Consider the following 16419-nt stretch of genomic DNA (forward strand, 5'->3'; position numbering starts at 1 on the left):
GATAGCACGTACTAATGTATCCTAGTTGTACATATGTAGATTGTCTAACCATCAAATCTTTTTTAAACTGGTAATTTATACCACTAAGAAAAGATTTCTGTAGAGGTCTTCCGAGTTCTACGTGAGTCGTAGACAAGAATTTAACCCCTAAGTAGTAGTCTATTTGGGCCCGCTGCCTTGAAAAATGGTTTAAAACTGGTTCAATTTCCGCTGAAAATGCAAATTCAGTGTCATCTAATCATAGGCCCCGGAATTTATTGGAACATTCGAAACTTTTGTTATGTGTGGACTATCCCACGCCAACTAACTGTCTCGTTCGGCTTCTGCTTCCACCCTTCTAGACTGGGAACCACTAAGAAGTCCCATAGGAATGGCCGTCACGGCACACAGCAGTCCCAGTACAAGAGTCATAGCGGACCAGCCAGCACGAATCCGAATGCCGCCGGCCAAAATGGGACCAAGCAGCTGCCCTCCCGCAAAAGCCATATTGTACAAAGCATACGCTTGCGCGACCGGGTTCTTTTCTCCAAATGCACCCGGGTTATCGGTTTCATAATCCACAACCACCTGAGAAACTTCGGTCATGGAAGTAATTTCAACTGTGACAATAGCGAGACCTAGCATGACCAGGAGACCTATGAGGAGACCGATATCGAAGGCCACACTGTTGTTCACGAAACGCATCGAAATCCAAACGAGACCTGATAATAAGAAAGCCACACCCGCTGGGATCCTTACTCCAACACGGCTAATCAGTCTTCCGATATATACCCCCGCGAAGCTGGGGATAGACGGTGCTATCAGTATTAGCCCTACACCGGTGGAGGACCACCCAAAAGTGTCCATAACATGTAAAGGGATAGTCTGCTAATGTTAGTGGTTTTGCTAGAGAAAGTAAGAGAACGAATAAATGAACGAACAGTTTCTATTGCAGAAAAAACGACTGCCATAACAACGGTCGCAGTGCATGCAAGGGGAAGCCGAGGAGTTCGGAGGAGATGAAATATGTTTGCGGGCTGGTGATCATTTGAGCACGAGTTTCCAGTGCAAGGAGTTGAAGGTCTCAGCAAGGATGTTTGCTCATTGTGATCATGCCTCGTTCTTGTATTTTCTGTTTGCCAAGATCCTCGACGAGAAAACGTGTCGTAACCATCAGATAGAGCACCAGTGCCTTGCGAACGCACAATATCTTTGCCTTGAACGGGCTCTGGAGACTAGTTAGCGTGGCAAGATATCTCAAGGCTAGGTCAATACTTACTTGGCACTTCAAGCATGGCAAGACGCAGGACCACTTCGAGAACAATAAGACCAGTGGGAATAGCGAATGTCGCATAGAATCCCACCTTTTCGAACATGATGCCGCCAGCAATTGGACCGAGTAGAAATCCCCACGTCAGTGCGATTGTTGTTTGTCCCATGGCCTCGCCGACACGCTCTTGGGGAACATTATCGGCAATGATCGCAAGTCCAACGACCCAGACGGCTGCAGCAGACAGTCCCTGAAGACTGCGTGCAATGATAAGGACTGCTGGGGAGCGGGCAATCACAAAGAGTAGAGTCGAAGCCCCTAGTGCAATCAAACCGAGGACAAAAGGAGATCTCCTGTGTTGACAACGATCCGCAAACCAACCAAATAGCGCTGTTGATATTGATAAGCATTGATCGGATATTGGGCAGGAATTACAACGTACGAGAGCCAACAAGCAGGGTCGCACCGTACACAGCTAGCAGAATTGAAACCCAAGATTGTGCTGTTGATAATTTAGCAGGGCAACTTGAACGGAAGCAGGCGGAGATCATACCATCTTCCTCCCGAGCGCCGTCAATGCGATCAACCAATACCACGGGAATGATAGGTACGATCTTGTGAATTATCTGAATTAGAATAGATTCAAACTTCATTAAACGAAATAAATTTTTATCTCACCATGCCATAAATGAAAGCATCCTAGTGGAAAACATTAGCGACCGCAAATTCCAACCAGTTAAACGCCAAGCAAACACACCGTAAATATCGCAACCGCAACGACAGCGACCACAAAAGATTCCGAAGATCGGAGAGCGTAAAGCCAAGGCTTTTTAGACTCCATATTGGAAACCCAACGACACGGAGTACAAGTAAACAAGAGCAGAAGCGGAACCGGGGACCCCTAACAAAATTAGAAACAAAGGTGTTGGAGATGACAGGATCTCCGATGAGGGGCAGAAAGCCTGTCTTGAACAGCTCCAGATGAACCTATTGATCTAACTATTCCTAGTCAGGTTTGGTTCATGGCTTTTCTCAAGCGGATGATCGCCCTCCACCTACAAGGATTACAATCAAATCAAAACCTCTCGCCACCGCATCTTTGCACCCAATAAAGTTTAGCTTGATCTTTCGGCAGGGACTCGGGCTCCCAATTTGGTTTCGCATGCAAGATAGAGGTCTCGCTGCCTGGCATGCGTATTGTAGCCATAAAGGGACAAGTGTGCTAGGATTAGTAATAGGAAAAATCACTTTTCAGATTCCAGCAGCTTTTTTCATGTTTATCTGGGATTATACCTAAAGTTGGTAGAGGTATACCAACTTTGAATGTAGTGCTAACTATTTCCGACGTGGAGCCGACTACCTAGTCGGCTCCCGGGGTTCAGCTATGCCCGGCGGACTTTATTATAGATGAGTTTTTGAACCAAGAAGCGTCATCCTCCCAGAGTATTATGAACAGCATGTAAAGCTCATTTGACCAGCTGAAGCAGGTTTAGACAATGCGGTTTGTGTGATTCTAATCACCTGTGAGAATATATACCAAGTGTAGAATCTTAGCAATGAAAGGTAAGCCCTGCATCTATAAATCTCTGTAAAAGAAAATATATTAGACGATTCAAACTTAGAAAAAACGTTCTCGGTGAACAAGAATGACCGGTGAGGATATAAAAACAACAACCTGGAAGTTGTCTACACACTGCATGAGATCAAGTTGTGTGCTATGTACAAGTAGAACCCAATGTGATATGCCAACATGCGATGGCCATGAACTAATCTTATGCATGAAGTACATGCGTCCGATTAGTTCATGGGTGCACGGTCTTACTTGCTTTCGCTCGTCTTTCCTACCTCTTTTGATGCTTTGAACCCAATATTCCGTTAAGCTTTCACATTATAGGGCCGAGGTCGGTCATATCTGTATTAAGCCTTGACAAAGTAACAGGTGCGGGAATAACCTGTGGATGTTGAGACGGCAGCTTATGTTTCCTGATCCTACAGACTCGACGCGCGTTCTGGCTCAGATCAACCGGTGCATGCATATACGAAAAGGGCGAAGACGCAACCCTTCCGTCTCCGAGTCTGTGCATGTGAACTGCGTATAATGGTAGACATGAGTTTAAAAGACTACAATTTGAACTTGAACTGAGAGGATCGGTAAACGGAGAAATAATTTAGTGGATAAATTCATGATAAATTCCAGTGTTGTTACTCATAAGTAACCTTGACATGAAACAGAACCCCAAGATATGCAAAGGTATGTACAAAATCAAAAACCCCAATATGTAAATATGCCGTGCGCCATGCTGTTCAGATCAAAGTCTTCAGAAAGTTCCGAAAACGAATAATCATACAAAAGAGTGGGAGATTCGCTCCCTGGGTATTAAAGTTTTGTGGTGTGGTTTTCCGGTTTTTATGTTTATCTTTGTTTTTCCGGGCCGAGGGTATTTCAATTCCCCGGTGACATCCATTCCAAATTTGGTTCAACAGGATTAGTTCTTGGGTTTAGATGGATCATATTCATAGCGACGCCAGTTATCAGCGACCCACCATTGAGCAGCACGAGCGGCATCATGGGTCCACTCAACGGCATCAGAGCCGTGCTTGGTCTCGATGGCAGAGACGAGACCATCGAGATCAAATGATTTGATGACACTTTGCTCTTGAGGGTCGGTGGAGGGGTCGCTGAAACGCCACTCGACTTCGTTGACAAGAGGCACAATCAGACGGTATGGGCGGGTCGCGGAGCGCATGGCAACGAGAGAGCCACCGGTATTCATGACGGTGAATTGGTAGTAGGCGGTATCATTGTTGTGGGTGATGATGGGTCGAATAATGGACTGGCCCTCGTACATGGGGAGAATGTCGCCCACGGCGCGAGCGCTGTGTGTGTCGAGAGACCCGGAGGTCTTGAGAAGATCCAGGATAGTAGGCAAGATTTGGAGGGATGTGACGGAGGAGTTGATCGAGATGGGAGGGAGGTTAGGGTTGGCCTTTTGAGAATTTGATTAGTACGAAGTGATGGAAATAGCCCGCAATTGTTAGGGATGTACTCACAAAGATGAGAGGAACGTGGAAGTTGGAGACTAGAGGGTTGTCGTAAGGAGTAACATTGCCATCCTCAGGAAGAGAAAGACCGTGGTCACCAGTCATAACAATGAGAGTCTCATTGGCAACGCCGGTTTCCTCCAAAATGTCAAGGAAGTCTCCATACCACTGATCATTGATACCAACAGTGTTCATGTAGCGGTTGAGCTGATCATTCTTTCCACCGAAAGAGTTGGACTCACTGCCAAAGAGGTCCTCGTATTTTCCATCTGGAGAATCCCAGGGATGGTGAGTGATACCAGTCAAGTGGGTGAGGAAAAGACGTTCGTGGTTCTTCTCAGCCTTCTCAATGGCATCGCGGAAATAACCAGCCATAGAACCATCGGGGTAACCCCAGAAGTTGAACTTAGTGTAGTTCCAAGGCTTCCCGTTGGCAATCTCCTCATCAATCTTCTCGACGGTAACGATGTTCTCGGGTTTAAATCCAAGGGCGGGAGTCAAATGATCCTGGTGGTCGTAGGTATCGGTGATCGATTGCATAAAGGTCGGGCGCCAGGGCCACTCTTTGTAATCGCTGCTCTTGCTGTTGTTGGTTCCAGCACTCAGAACATCCAGGACTTGGGGCATGCAGGGGTTATAAATATGATGCTCATACTCCTTGTTGAAATCAATGACGAGAGGAGAAAGACCACAGGTAGTTGCCTCGATACTCTTCAGAGTGAAAGTACCACCAGTGTAAGAATTGTCCGCACGAATACCACCATAAGGCTTGATAGTGCCCTTTTTGTGGAAACCCGATTCAGCACCAGTCAAGCGTTCAGCAACCGAAGTGAGATTGGCCAGGCGACGCTGGACATCCTTGGGGACTCGGTGGTTCTTGTAAGAGTTGACAATACGATCATGCATGTAGGAGCCCTTGCGGAGGGGGAAAACGTCGTAGCGAGTACTCTCCATCTTGAAAACGAAAATATGCTTGATGTTGACCTTTCCGCCGTGGAGAGCGTCACGAAGGGGCTCTAGGATATCTTCGCCCAGGTTCGAAATAGCCAGGGGATCTTCAGTGGCATTGTAGTGAGAATACTTGTCGCGGCCGAAAGGACCAGTCTCCCAGTCACGGAATCCAGGCCATTCGCCCTCGGGAAACCAATCCCAGCGAGGAGGCGCAGTCAGAGCAGTTAGTTTGTCGTGCAGATAAGGGTCGTCAGAGATAGACTGAAGCTTGCTCTTGGAATCGACACCGGCGAAAGGAGAGATGATTACGGTCTGGGAGAGGAACCAGAGGGACTCCTCGTTAGGGCGGGCAAGTCGCAGAATAAAGATCAGCGCGGTGGGCACAATGACCAGCGCACGCTTGACAATTGGACGCCAATTTTGCTTCAGATCGAATCCGTTGTTCCAGCTCTCTTTCAGGTCAAAGTCGTTCCAACGCTGCTTGAAGTCAAAGCCCCTGCTCGCCTGCGCCTGAGTAGGTTGTTCAAGAAGAGGAGCACCGGAGCTGCCCGTCTTGTCCTCCTCGTCATCATAGTCGCCAAGAGGAACGGGCTCATAAATCTTCAGATCTTCAAAAAGCTTGCGGCCCCTACCCCATCGGCGGAGAACCTTTTCCAAAAGGGGCTTGCAAACGGGCTTCAATGGCCGCAGGATAGAGGCAAAGAAATCGCCCCAAGTATGCATTACCGCACCCACACTGTTATACAAGTAAGGAGTACCGAATGCTGCGACAACGATATATATGACTTCGACAATTACCAGGCCGGTCAAGCCAGTAAGCAGAGTGTTGATCGAGGCGGGATCGCGGTTGAAACCACCAGCCTGGCGCCAGTGAATTTCGGCACCAGTAGTGAAATAAAAGGAGGTATTGGCGGCGGCCATGACGGAAAGCACAAGACTAAAGAAATTAAGCTCGAGGTTAGCAAATGAGGCTCGTTTCCCAATTGGACGGGCGCGCACGCGACCAAATTTTCTCATCGGGCGTCCCACGACATCGCCCAAACAATCCAAAAAAAAAGGGAAACGCTTACCTAGCAACCATCAAGGTGGTAGATGCGCCATAGCGAACCCATCGGTTCTCATAACTCCGCGCCAGAACATGCGCCAAAAACAAGAAGATGATGTCCTGCACAAAGAAAGTTGAACCCCAGAGGAAAAGTTTGCCGACGGGAACGGAGTCGATATGGGCGAAGAGATGCAAGACCTTGGCGAAGAAGATCGAAACAAACAAGAACGAATACCAGAACTTCCGTGAAAGCTCCCAGTTCACGGAAGCTTGCAGACCACGCGCAGGAACAGTGCAACAGAAGTAACCGAGCCAGCTTAGAGCGCGGCCAGCAAACCCGGCTGTCTTGCCCGTGGCATTCCACGGGGAGTTATTGAATTGCATAGTCGTACTATATACACTTTTCACGTCGACATGAGAAGCGTATGGGTAGTACTAGGTGTTAAGACGATCATGCAAGATCCAAATCAGAGATCAAGAGGGAAAAAAGTTATCCGGGCGGGATAGCGGCATGAATAAATAATTATAGAATATGGGGAAAGTCAACCAACACACCAATACGCGATACTGGATGGTACCAAAGAGGGACCATCGCCACAAAGGGCACCCGTACGGAACCATACTGTTTGTACAGACGCTGGGAATTGCTTGTGGACCTTTGAGCCCCAGTCAGGGTTTCATCCAAGACTGCTTAGCCTGCAGGGTCATGCGGGCTTTTTCCCATTCGAGGCTGGTGGGCCTGTGCTAAACCCTCTAAGGGTCTGACCAGAAAAAGCCGGCGAGTATCGTTACTGGTCATTACCTAACCGTCTCTCCCTTTACGAGTGAAACTTTATGTGGAGACAAGGCTTCGCACGGAGTCTCGGAATACTGGCAGAATCCGAGGCATCAGAACCTGCACCGCAACGTGGCCGTAAATAACAAACTTTGTCGGGTGTGAAACTGTCCAACTTGTTTTCTCTTGGCATTAGAGGCATACACTCCTCATCGGCTATAAAAGTCTTTTCGCATATGCCTTCAAGATCAACTCGCCCCCAAAGGAACTGCATGAGTCGGTCAATCCTTCCACGGCCGCACCGCCGCACTGCCCGTCCCTCTCGAAACAACTAGTGACCCATAGCTCCATGCTTGTTGTTTGAACAATTCAATTGGGGGTGAGTGTGGGTTTATGCCGGGAAAATTAAACAGAGTTATTACAGATTTAATGAACGCGTTTCGGTCTTATACAGCGCGGTAATGTTCACGTCGGGTGGAAAACGACGCCGAGTCGATAGTTTACCCCTCTTAGGACAAGCTCGGTATCAATCTATACAATAAAATACATAGTCACGAGATGAGCTACTCAAAGCAGGATCTGCGGCTCAAGAGAAAGGAGACACCAAAAATTTCTAGCCACTTGCTTAGTGGGCTGTACAGAAAAGAAACAAAAATGGAATAAAATAACACTCAGAGGTGCATTTACGGACGCCACGCTTCCACCGCTTACTTTTCATGGACACGCGACATGGACTACACATAACAAGCCTGTATGATCGTTATGTATTATTACTAGTATTGACCAAGTCTTACTGGTTCTTACCGACAGGCTCTGTGCCCCAACTTTTTCTTGCCCGAAGGCTGTGTAAACGAATCGCGTGGCGGAATATTGCCGACATGCGCGCAAGTGTTCTCCTCTTCAAGAAAAGAGGAATTTTCAGACCCTTCAATATTGTCAGATTTAAGATTCTGAAGCGGCACGCAGATTCAAAATCATGTCCCAAGACTTCTGCCTGTGTAAAAAGATTGCTAAGTTTGGTATGAGCCTACCCTCTGCCCCACCCCGGCCAAAAGGCTTGACTCTCACATTCCAATAGAACTGGCTGGTTTCCAGTGGAGAAATACCAGGGGCCAATCTTGGCAGCAGGCAGCCAAGATGCATCGCAAAGATCTCATCTCACAGGGTCTGCTGAACGTGTGTGATGTCAATTTGAATCTTGTCATTCGCGTGGAAGGGACCGTGCATGTAACAACTGATGCCACACTAAACAAAATCCTGAACAGCATTCCCGCATTCGCAATTCTATGATTTCTTTGTATCTCTGTAATAGGGGATTGTGCCTCGTTTCAGCCCCAATGCCATAATTAGCCCACATCACATCCCCGATACTCAAGACCCAGCGATAATATGGAACAGCGATCCGGCTGGGCACCGAACTAACCACACTTGTCGATCGAGTGGGCTTCCAGAATCCACTGGCGAACTTCTACCTCGAGACTATGTCCGTATTATCTGAAAGTTGTCTCTAGACTGTCTCGGATCAATCCACGAACTATACTTATTCCAACTTTAAGGGAAATTAGCCTCTCATGTCTTTAATTTGGGCCCGAAGACTCCGTACAGTTGCATCTTTACCCCCTTTTTTTAGCCCACATAGACTGCCCTCAAATCAAGAAGCTAATCAATATTAGGCAGCCTAGCGGGGTTTAGGGGGGCTGAATGAATCGAAGCAAACGGCCTTACTGAGCCTTGCACATTTTTATCTTCCCTGTGATTCTCTCCAACGGACTACCTATCTCGGCCAGGCGGATATCAGCCTTACAACATGAGTGAGTCTATGCTGCTGATCAATTTCGCCCTGTGCCCTAAGCACGTTATAATTAGTTTTTCATTGGTAAATATGACACCGTAAAATGGCAATCTACCAAGTAAAGATCATCATATTTGAACTCCCTGAGTTTTCTCGACTTTCTCGTAAACGCTTAGAGATTGACGTGGGCTGAGTTATAGGTATGGATGGCCTGGTCTGACTGCAGGAAGCCTTATTCCCCAGCATGCACCTCAACCTTTGACTATTAAGCTGACCCGTGCCACTCAGTCCGTCAGCAAAAACTCAAAATTCAGTCCATTTAGCAAGCTCGTTGCATCTGTGAAGAGTATTTGATTGGCCGGGTAGCCCCGAAGCTCGTATGCCCTACAGCACATAGTTTGCGGGTCTCCGGAGTATTGATTCACGGTCTCCTTAAATACATACATGTCGCAATTTTTTCGAGAAGCCTGTCATCGAAACTGACCCCACGCTCTTTTTACCTAGCCTGTAACTCATAGTCATTCTTTTTTCGTTCATCAAGCTGCACAAACTTACTTGCGTTCTAATTTTGTGGATGTCCATGCCTTGCTACATTTTTTCCTTAACAGTTAATCCGTTCATTCGTTTTTTGTCTAGTATTTCGTTTTAGTTTTCTTACCTGAGTATCTAGCGTCCCATGCAGAGTCTTTTCTATCTGGTCAGCACAGAGCCAGCTCTGGCTCTGTGCTGACCAGACTTGGCTGATGAAATCGGGCAGTGCTCATGCATAAGCTCTCATGGCCAGGTAACGTACTTGCAATTACTTATACTAGTGATTAGTTCCCTCCTTTGTAACTTCAGATACTATGTCCAATCAGATGATCGCATTGCCTTTCATCTGCGGTGGGGGAAATATTGGTATATTTCCTGTGCCGATGCAACACGGGTATATATCGCTATCCCATCCATGTACTTCACATAGATCAAGAGCAATATTTAAGTGTATATCTACTATGTCTAGTAGGTATACAGTGATATATACGTCTAAATAATACACTAGTAGTGACAGACACTGTACGGTACGAACTCCTGATACCCCGAATCACCCCATGTAGTGGCATTGTCAGTGGCAGTCAATTTTAGCGGCATCGTTCTGACAATAAGGCTTCGAATTTGAAAATCTTAATCCCACGAAATAGTCCAGGCTTATGGAGAAACAACAGTCCAGGGCGGTAATGGTAATATGAAATGATTTCCCTTCGCTTTTGCTGACCCAGTGTCATTGAAGTCAATTACCGTCCTGGGCTGTTGATTCTCTGTAAGTCTGGACTATTGAATTGTTGATGGGCTGGAAGACTGATGGATTCTAAGGCCACTAGAATAGTACATATTGACAAGATAAACAACAATGGAGCGTTGCAGCTAGGGTTCATTTTATTATGTAAATTACTACGCAGAATTCTCTTGCTTCAAGGTACTACCCATGTCCAGATACTATCTTATAGTATAACCTTCAAGGTCGAATGCAAGCTAAACCCCAAGGTAAATAATACAAACAGTACAATATAAATATCTCGGGGGTTAGTATACATAAATATATGTATCTTTATTTACTCGGCAGGATGTGAAGACCTACTTATGCACACATAGTGTGTGTGCATAAGTAGGTCTTCACATACTGCCAAGTCAAAGTTCAAATTCATCCTTGCACTTGCAGGTATTTTCTGCACGAGCGTGGGGTTAATATAAATCCATTTATATTCATCAGTCCAGAATGTCAATTAATTAACCCTGGACGATGTTTAACTCCAGTTCGAAACTTTGATATGGACATTGGCTGGATTTTTATGGCTAGCGACCCGTGGCTTCGAGGTCAACGATACCACTCCAGATTCTCAGGGTCACAGATCAGGGTCGCCATCAACAAGGTCTATGTAGTCCAATGTGACTGCAATCCCATGAAGAAAGCCTCGGATCACCCGCAATCACCTCCACATTTCCCACACGATCTCGTCGGGGAAAACCCCTGATCTCCGTGATTGAGCACTCTCAAATAAGTTATTCTCCACCCCTGGAGATCATCCAGATCGTTCATTTGTTCCCGCTATCCCCTCACCGGCCAAAAGACCGGGGAATCCGGGAAATTCCCCCATAGGGTTACAGCACAACGATAAGAGCTGCAGCACGATAAAGCAGTTGTTGGATGCTCTAAAAGTTTAGGCCGACTCAAAAGTCCAGCGATCGGAGACGCGTCGTCTCGAATTTTTCTCCTAATGCTCTTCATCCTCTCCACCTTGCAATCTCGTCCCTAATCATATAAGAAGTATCATGGGCGCTCCAGAGATTAATGCAGCCGCGCCTGAAGCTAAAGGCTCAGACGGTCGCACTACAGTTATCAAGGTACAAAATGAGGACGAGTTGCGTCTGGCTCAGATGGGTGAGAATTTGGAGCCCCTTGTTAGATTGTCCATGAGCTTGTACTAACGATGAACAGGACACAAGCAGGAATTGAAGCGTCATTTTTCTGTTTGGAGCTTGATTGGCTTAGCCGCGAACTGCACAATCTCATGGACAGGTACGAAATGGTTTTCGGGGAATGAATACTTTTTGCTTGATCACGAAGTCTGATGGGAATAGGTCTTGGGCTCGGTTTAATCACAGCAATCAACGCCGGCGGTCCTGGCGCGCGTAAGTCTTTTTTTTTTTTTGGCCCCGGAGTCTGTTGACCGCGTGGAACTGACAAAGTGCTAGTGATCTATGGATTCATTCTCGTCTTTATCCTCCAATCATTCGTTGGTGCTTCACTCGCTGAATTTGTCTCCGCATACCCGACCGAAGGAGGAATGTATCATTGGATTGCGGCCATCGCTCCAAAGCGCTATAACAGTTTATTGAGCTTTGCAACAGGCTGGTGCACGGTGTTTGGCTGTGAGGATTGTCGAATTCTCAATAATTTTAGACTGAATATTGATCGATACCAGGGATTTTTACCACTGCGTCAACAAACCTGATTTATGCAACGACCGTGATGGCTTTGATTGCACTATACCATGAGGATCTAGTTATCCAACCATGGATGACCTTTGTTGCGTACCAAATATTGAATATTTTCACTTCCGGAATTGTCATGTTTGGAAACCGCTTCATTCCACTAATAAACAAATTTTCTTGTGAGTCGCGATGAGACTTGCTGTGCAAGGCAAGACATGTATACATGTGGCTAAATTTTGCCCAGTGGTTTATCTGCAGCTGGCATGGTTTATCACTATGGTCACAGTGGCTGCTTCAGCTCCGAACCATAATGATAGCAAGTTTGTCTTTAGGACATGGATTAACAATACCGGTTGGGAAAACAATGTCATGTGTTTCATCACTGGTCTGGTGAATCCTCTGTACTCTCTTGGAGGCTTGGATGGAATATCGGTATGTTGTAATTGATCGTCTAATCCACAAAAAGGGTCCCGCTAACAGATATTAGCATATTACCGAGGAGATGCCCAATGTAGGTCATTCGATGCTCAGCAGCGAACCTCGTTACTAACATCCATTAAGCCTGGAAGGAATGCGCCTCTTGGCCTCGGTGAGTTGCAACTGAGATTACGGTGAAGCACTGATATGCTAACTTTCATCAGCAATCACCCTCTCAATCGCATTTGTGACTGGGATCACATACCTGCTGAGCCTGATGTTCTCGGTCCAGAACTATAACTCCCTGGCCGATACGCAGACCGGCCTTCCCTTAGCTGAAATCTTCTATCAAGCAACATCGACTAAGGGTGGTGCTTTTGGCCTTATTTTCATGGTCTGGGTGGCCCTGGGCCCTTGCGTGATAGGATCACAATTGAGTAAGTTTTCCTAATATTGGGATATTGCGAATCATTCTAATGTATCCAGGTACCGGGCGTGTCTTCTGGGCCTTTGCTCGAGACGAAGGCCTTCCATTCTCTCGAGTGTAAGGAATAACGATATGGACATCTGCTTTTGTGCCGAGCTAACTTGGGTTTAGATGGGCACGCGTTCACCCTCGACTCGGCTCACCGCTGAACGCACAGCTCTGTGTTGGCGTCATTATCGCTCTACTGGGCTGCATTTACTTGGGATCTACAACAGCGTTCAATTCAATGATGAGTTCTGCAGTGTAAGTGTCCGGAAGCAATGAGGAACGTTCTAAAATTAACGGCCCCAGTACCGTCAACAATCTCGCATATCTAGTCCCCATTCTCACTAATGTCCTCCTCCGTCGAAAAACGATGCATGCAGGTCCATTCTACATGGGCCAGGTCGCAGGAATGAGCGTGAATATCATTTCAGTACTATGGCTCATCTTTGCCATCGTCTTTTTCTCTTTCCCATTCGAGATGCCGGCGACCGTCTCTAACATGAATTATACCTGCGTTGTTGTTGGTGGATTTCTCATTTTGGAATTATGCTGGTGGCTAATCGCTGGTAAGAAGTATTCACGCACTGTTCAGCGCGCTCGCGAGGAAGAGCATAATGCTGCTATGATTGTCGAGGCTTCGAGCACAGAATCCAACCCATGAGCTGGATTAGAATATAATAAGTCATGTGTATTGGAAATAGGTAAATAAGACACTACTAGTCTTAGAAACACCATATTTCAAAAAATACAGTCTCGATCCTGGTGGTCTGTTAATATGACACGGCGTTACGATATCATCGTAAGGTACAAACCAATGTCCACGCTTAAATACAATTTTGGATAGTCGACCCTTCCTCTGGAATCCACGCTTGATATACCATCTACGCAGTGTCTCGCCTTTATTTTTCCCTTCCGGATCCACCGCCATGACGGCAATTATATTGTCCACTTTGATACCTGTAGTGGGGTCGTTGAACCACCCGAAGAAGTAGATGCAGATTCATATTGCTGGGTACTATGAGGCTCTTCTATTGTCACCCTTGCCATTGCTGGGCCCGACATGTCATATGCTGATACCATAATTTGCCTTATGGTACGTACGTGATGCAAAACATGCAAGAAGGGGGTAGTTCATGAAGCATAAATGCAGAGATTAGCATATTTGAGAGTAGATTCAGTCGATTCATCCGTATTAATCTATGGATAGATTAATCCAAGAATATTTCATGATCTCAGCCTGACAACTTTGCAACTCAGACGCGGTGAACTGACATATCCAACACAATAACACTATTTCTTTCTCTGGAGTCAGCTGAGGTGTTATAGAAAGGTAACACTATCGCAATTGACCACGACCGAACATATTGGGAGATCTGATTTTGTATTAACAAAAACAAAGAGAGAACAACGCAAAAAAGGGCAAGCCAATTTATTGCAAATTGATTGTATTAAGTTGATTAATTTCACAAATTGACGTATCTTATTGTTGTTGTTTTGTTATCAACAACTAAGCCCAAACATCTTCCTGGAGTCGCCTAGATTCCCGCAGCTGTTGGATAGCATTATCACCGCCACCAAGCACCACACCAAGGCTACTTTTGACAGAATTGGCCATATTGGTACTGCCACAGATATATACTGATCCATCTTCCCCTTGAACAACTTCCTTCATGGTCTTAGAGTGGTTCAGCAACTCCTGCTGCACATAAAACTTCTTCCCATCCACCAACTGGGCGGAGAACACGAAATGAGTCGCCAGGATTTTCGTCGCCTCTGCCTCCGACCATACATCCTTGTAAAGACAGTCTTCTTCCGAGCGTGATCCATAGAAAAGGATCATCTTGCCAACTGAGATTCCTTTCTTTGAGAGAGCCATGCGCTCCTGGACGAAGCCTCTGAAAGGCGCGATGCCGCTCCCAGCAGCGATCATGACGATTGGACTCTCATGGTTGAGTGGAAGCTTGAAATGTGATTTCCTTACATGAGCAAATAGTTTGTGGCCACTCAGGATAGACCGGGGTCCGTCAAGATTGTATGGAAGTTGAAGTCGGTTGTGCTCTTTTATTTGATTTTTCTTCTTGTGTACAGATTGTAAATATCCTGTTGTCAAGCCGACAAATGTACGGCCAGTTTGTGGAATGGGTTTTTCGAGAAGGCCGACAGTGATAGCAATTGAATATGGGTCCACCAGAGGCGAAGATGCGATGGAGAAATATCGAGGTCGGAGCTTGGGCATTGTAGACAGTAAAACGGAAAATGCGTCTTCATTCCATATTGCGTCCCCGGCGGCCTGCTTCATGAATTGCCCGCATGTCAGATGTATACTGGACATATCCGACTCGGCTTCGGATTCAAGTCGGCAGCGATCAATGTATGCTTTAGCAGCGGCATTTGGGCTGTATGAAGCAAGCACCTCCAATATTTCGGGGATGACAGGCCCGCAGATGTCAAGCTGATACTGTAAGAGAGCCTTTCTGGTTGTTGGAGTAGATACGGGGATGGCCACGCTTTCATAGATACCAGAATCTTGAGGTTTGATATCAATGGTGGCATCCAATGTCTTCTTGTCCCACCCGAATAGGCTGGCAAGAAGTGTCACTTCGTCGTTAGGATTGATTGGCCAAATTGCAATATGATCACCGGTTTCATATTTAATAGTCTGGTTGCTGATTCTTGTCTCGAGCTCGAAGTGCAAATATGTTCTGACTGAGCCGACAGAATTCTTGCCTGACAACTGCAGTGACCGACTCACTCGTGCGAAATGCGGCTTGATGGTGTTCACTGTGCTTGATGTCTCAGCCGCATGGCGCAATAAGCTCATGCCGTTGTCAAGATTAACCATGTTGAATACCGGCCATCGCTTGCCCATGCTCTCATCGGCCCCGAAACGCCCTGACAGTCTCTTCATCATATCAGCTTTCCAGTTGACCCAGGCCACGTCAGAGTGTTGAGCCTCATCGATTTTGCCAGCCGCTGCAATTGGTTGCGCACCGCAAGCTCTGAGGGCCTCATCGACGTAATCGACAAAGGAGTTGTAAAACTGATACTTGGAATTACCTAGCCCGAAACAGAAATACTTAAGACGCGAGAGCGGCTTGTCCCTACCTTTTTCAAGGCTGCAAAGGTATTCATACAGGCCTGTCGCATTGTCGGTTGGGTTACCCTCCCCGTAGGTCGCGAGAATGAACCCAACTAGACGTCCTTCGGTCAATTGTCCAAGCTGTTCGAAGTCGTAGAGATCGAGGTTCGCGGCCATTGCGGGTAGATTGAAACGTGTGATGCACTCTCGCACAAAACTATTGGCCAGACGTTCGGCCTTGCCACTTTGCGAGCCCCAAAATATGATTACATCTTTTCGAAGCTCCGTCATGCGATCGTTGATTTGCCGGGTAATTGATTGTCTGGGTCCGCGGCCAATGTTCTTGAAGATCGGTTCCTGCAGCTGGGGAGCGACGAAGAAGAGGTGTTGCCCTTTAGGCGGTTTCGACCAGAGGATACCTTGACTGGCCCATAGGGAGATTACGATTGTAATCAGAGAGACAAGAAGTATATCGTCGAACCCTGGCGCGAAATTGTTGAAATAGTTCATTGAGCGCCAGGGGCCGCGTTGCAGCATCATTCTGGATATTGAATCGTCAACGGGGCCAGGTAAATGAGATGTTTGTGGATGCATTGTGAGAAATACGCTATATGTCGTTCATTTAAT

The 16419-nt window shown here is 46.6% G+C and overlaps 5 protein-coding genes across 5 annotated transcripts; 2 read left to right on the forward strand and 3 right to left on the reverse strand.

Moving 5' to 3' along the window:
• Nucleotides 1-303: 303 nt before the first annotated feature.
• Nucleotides 304-2090, reverse strand: N7469_002439 (MFS transporter; the record flags this gene model as incomplete). The annotated part of the gene is made up of 6 exons (XM_056641359.1): nucleotides 304-864; nucleotides 921-1207; nucleotides 1259-1639; nucleotides 1692-1863; nucleotides 1928-1948; nucleotides 2007-2090. 6 exons carry the CDS (start codon nucleotides 2088-2090, stop codon nucleotides 304-306), a joined length of 1506 nt encoding a protein of 501 aa, XP_056503853.1.
• A 1645-nt stretch (nucleotides 2091-3735) lies between these two features.
• Nucleotides 3736-6671, reverse strand: N7469_002440 (uncharacterized protein; the record flags this gene model as incomplete). The annotated part of the gene is made up of 3 exons (XM_056641360.1): nucleotides 3736-4236; nucleotides 4301-6179; nucleotides 6313-6671. The coding sequence occupies 3 exons, from the start codon at nucleotides 6669-6671 to the stop codon at nucleotides 3736-3738; spliced, it is 2739 nt and encodes a 912-aa protein (XP_056503854.1).
• Nucleotides 6672-8038: 1367 nt separating this feature from the next.
• N7469_002441 (uncharacterized protein) lies at nucleotides 8039-8352 on the forward strand (the record flags this gene model as incomplete). Its single annotated transcript, XM_056641361.1, has 2 exons — nucleotides 8039-8081; nucleotides 8141-8352. 2 exons carry the CDS (start codon nucleotides 8039-8041, stop codon nucleotides 8350-8352), a joined length of 255 nt encoding a protein of 84 aa, XP_056503855.1.
• A 2809-nt stretch (nucleotides 8353-11161) lies between these two features.
• N7469_002442 (uncharacterized protein) lies at nucleotides 11162-13374 on the forward strand (the record flags this gene model as incomplete). The annotated part of the gene is made up of 12 exons (XM_056641362.1): nucleotides 11162-11270; nucleotides 11328-11408; nucleotides 11471-11521; nucleotides 11585-11761; nucleotides 11815-12003; nucleotides 12069-12256; nucleotides 12312-12335; nucleotides 12386-12413; nucleotides 12466-12678; nucleotides 12728-12785; nucleotides 12840-12971; nucleotides 13020-13374. The coding sequence occupies 12 exons, from the start codon at nucleotides 11162-11164 to the stop codon at nucleotides 13372-13374; spliced, it is 1605 nt and encodes a 534-aa protein (XP_056503856.1).
• Nucleotides 13375-14220: 846 nt separating this feature from the next.
• On the reverse strand, nucleotides 14221-16332 carry N7469_002443 (NADPH cytochrome P450 oxidoreductase family protein; the record flags this gene model as incomplete). Its single annotated transcript, XM_056641363.1, has 1 exon — nucleotides 14221-16332. One exon carries the CDS (start codon nucleotides 16330-16332, stop codon nucleotides 14221-14223), a length of 2112 nt encoding a protein of 703 aa, XP_056503857.1.
• Between the last annotated feature and the right edge of the window lie 87 nt (nucleotides 16333-16419).

This window comes from Penicillium citrinum, assembly GCF_028827155.1.
Source record: "Penicillium citrinum strain IBT 23319 chromosome Unknown utg000002l:1.0-3833315.0:1.0-3834789.0, whole genome shotgun sequence".
NCBI classification, from domain to species: Eukaryota; Fungi; Ascomycota; class Eurotiomycetes; order Eurotiales; family Aspergillaceae; genus Penicillium; species Penicillium citrinum.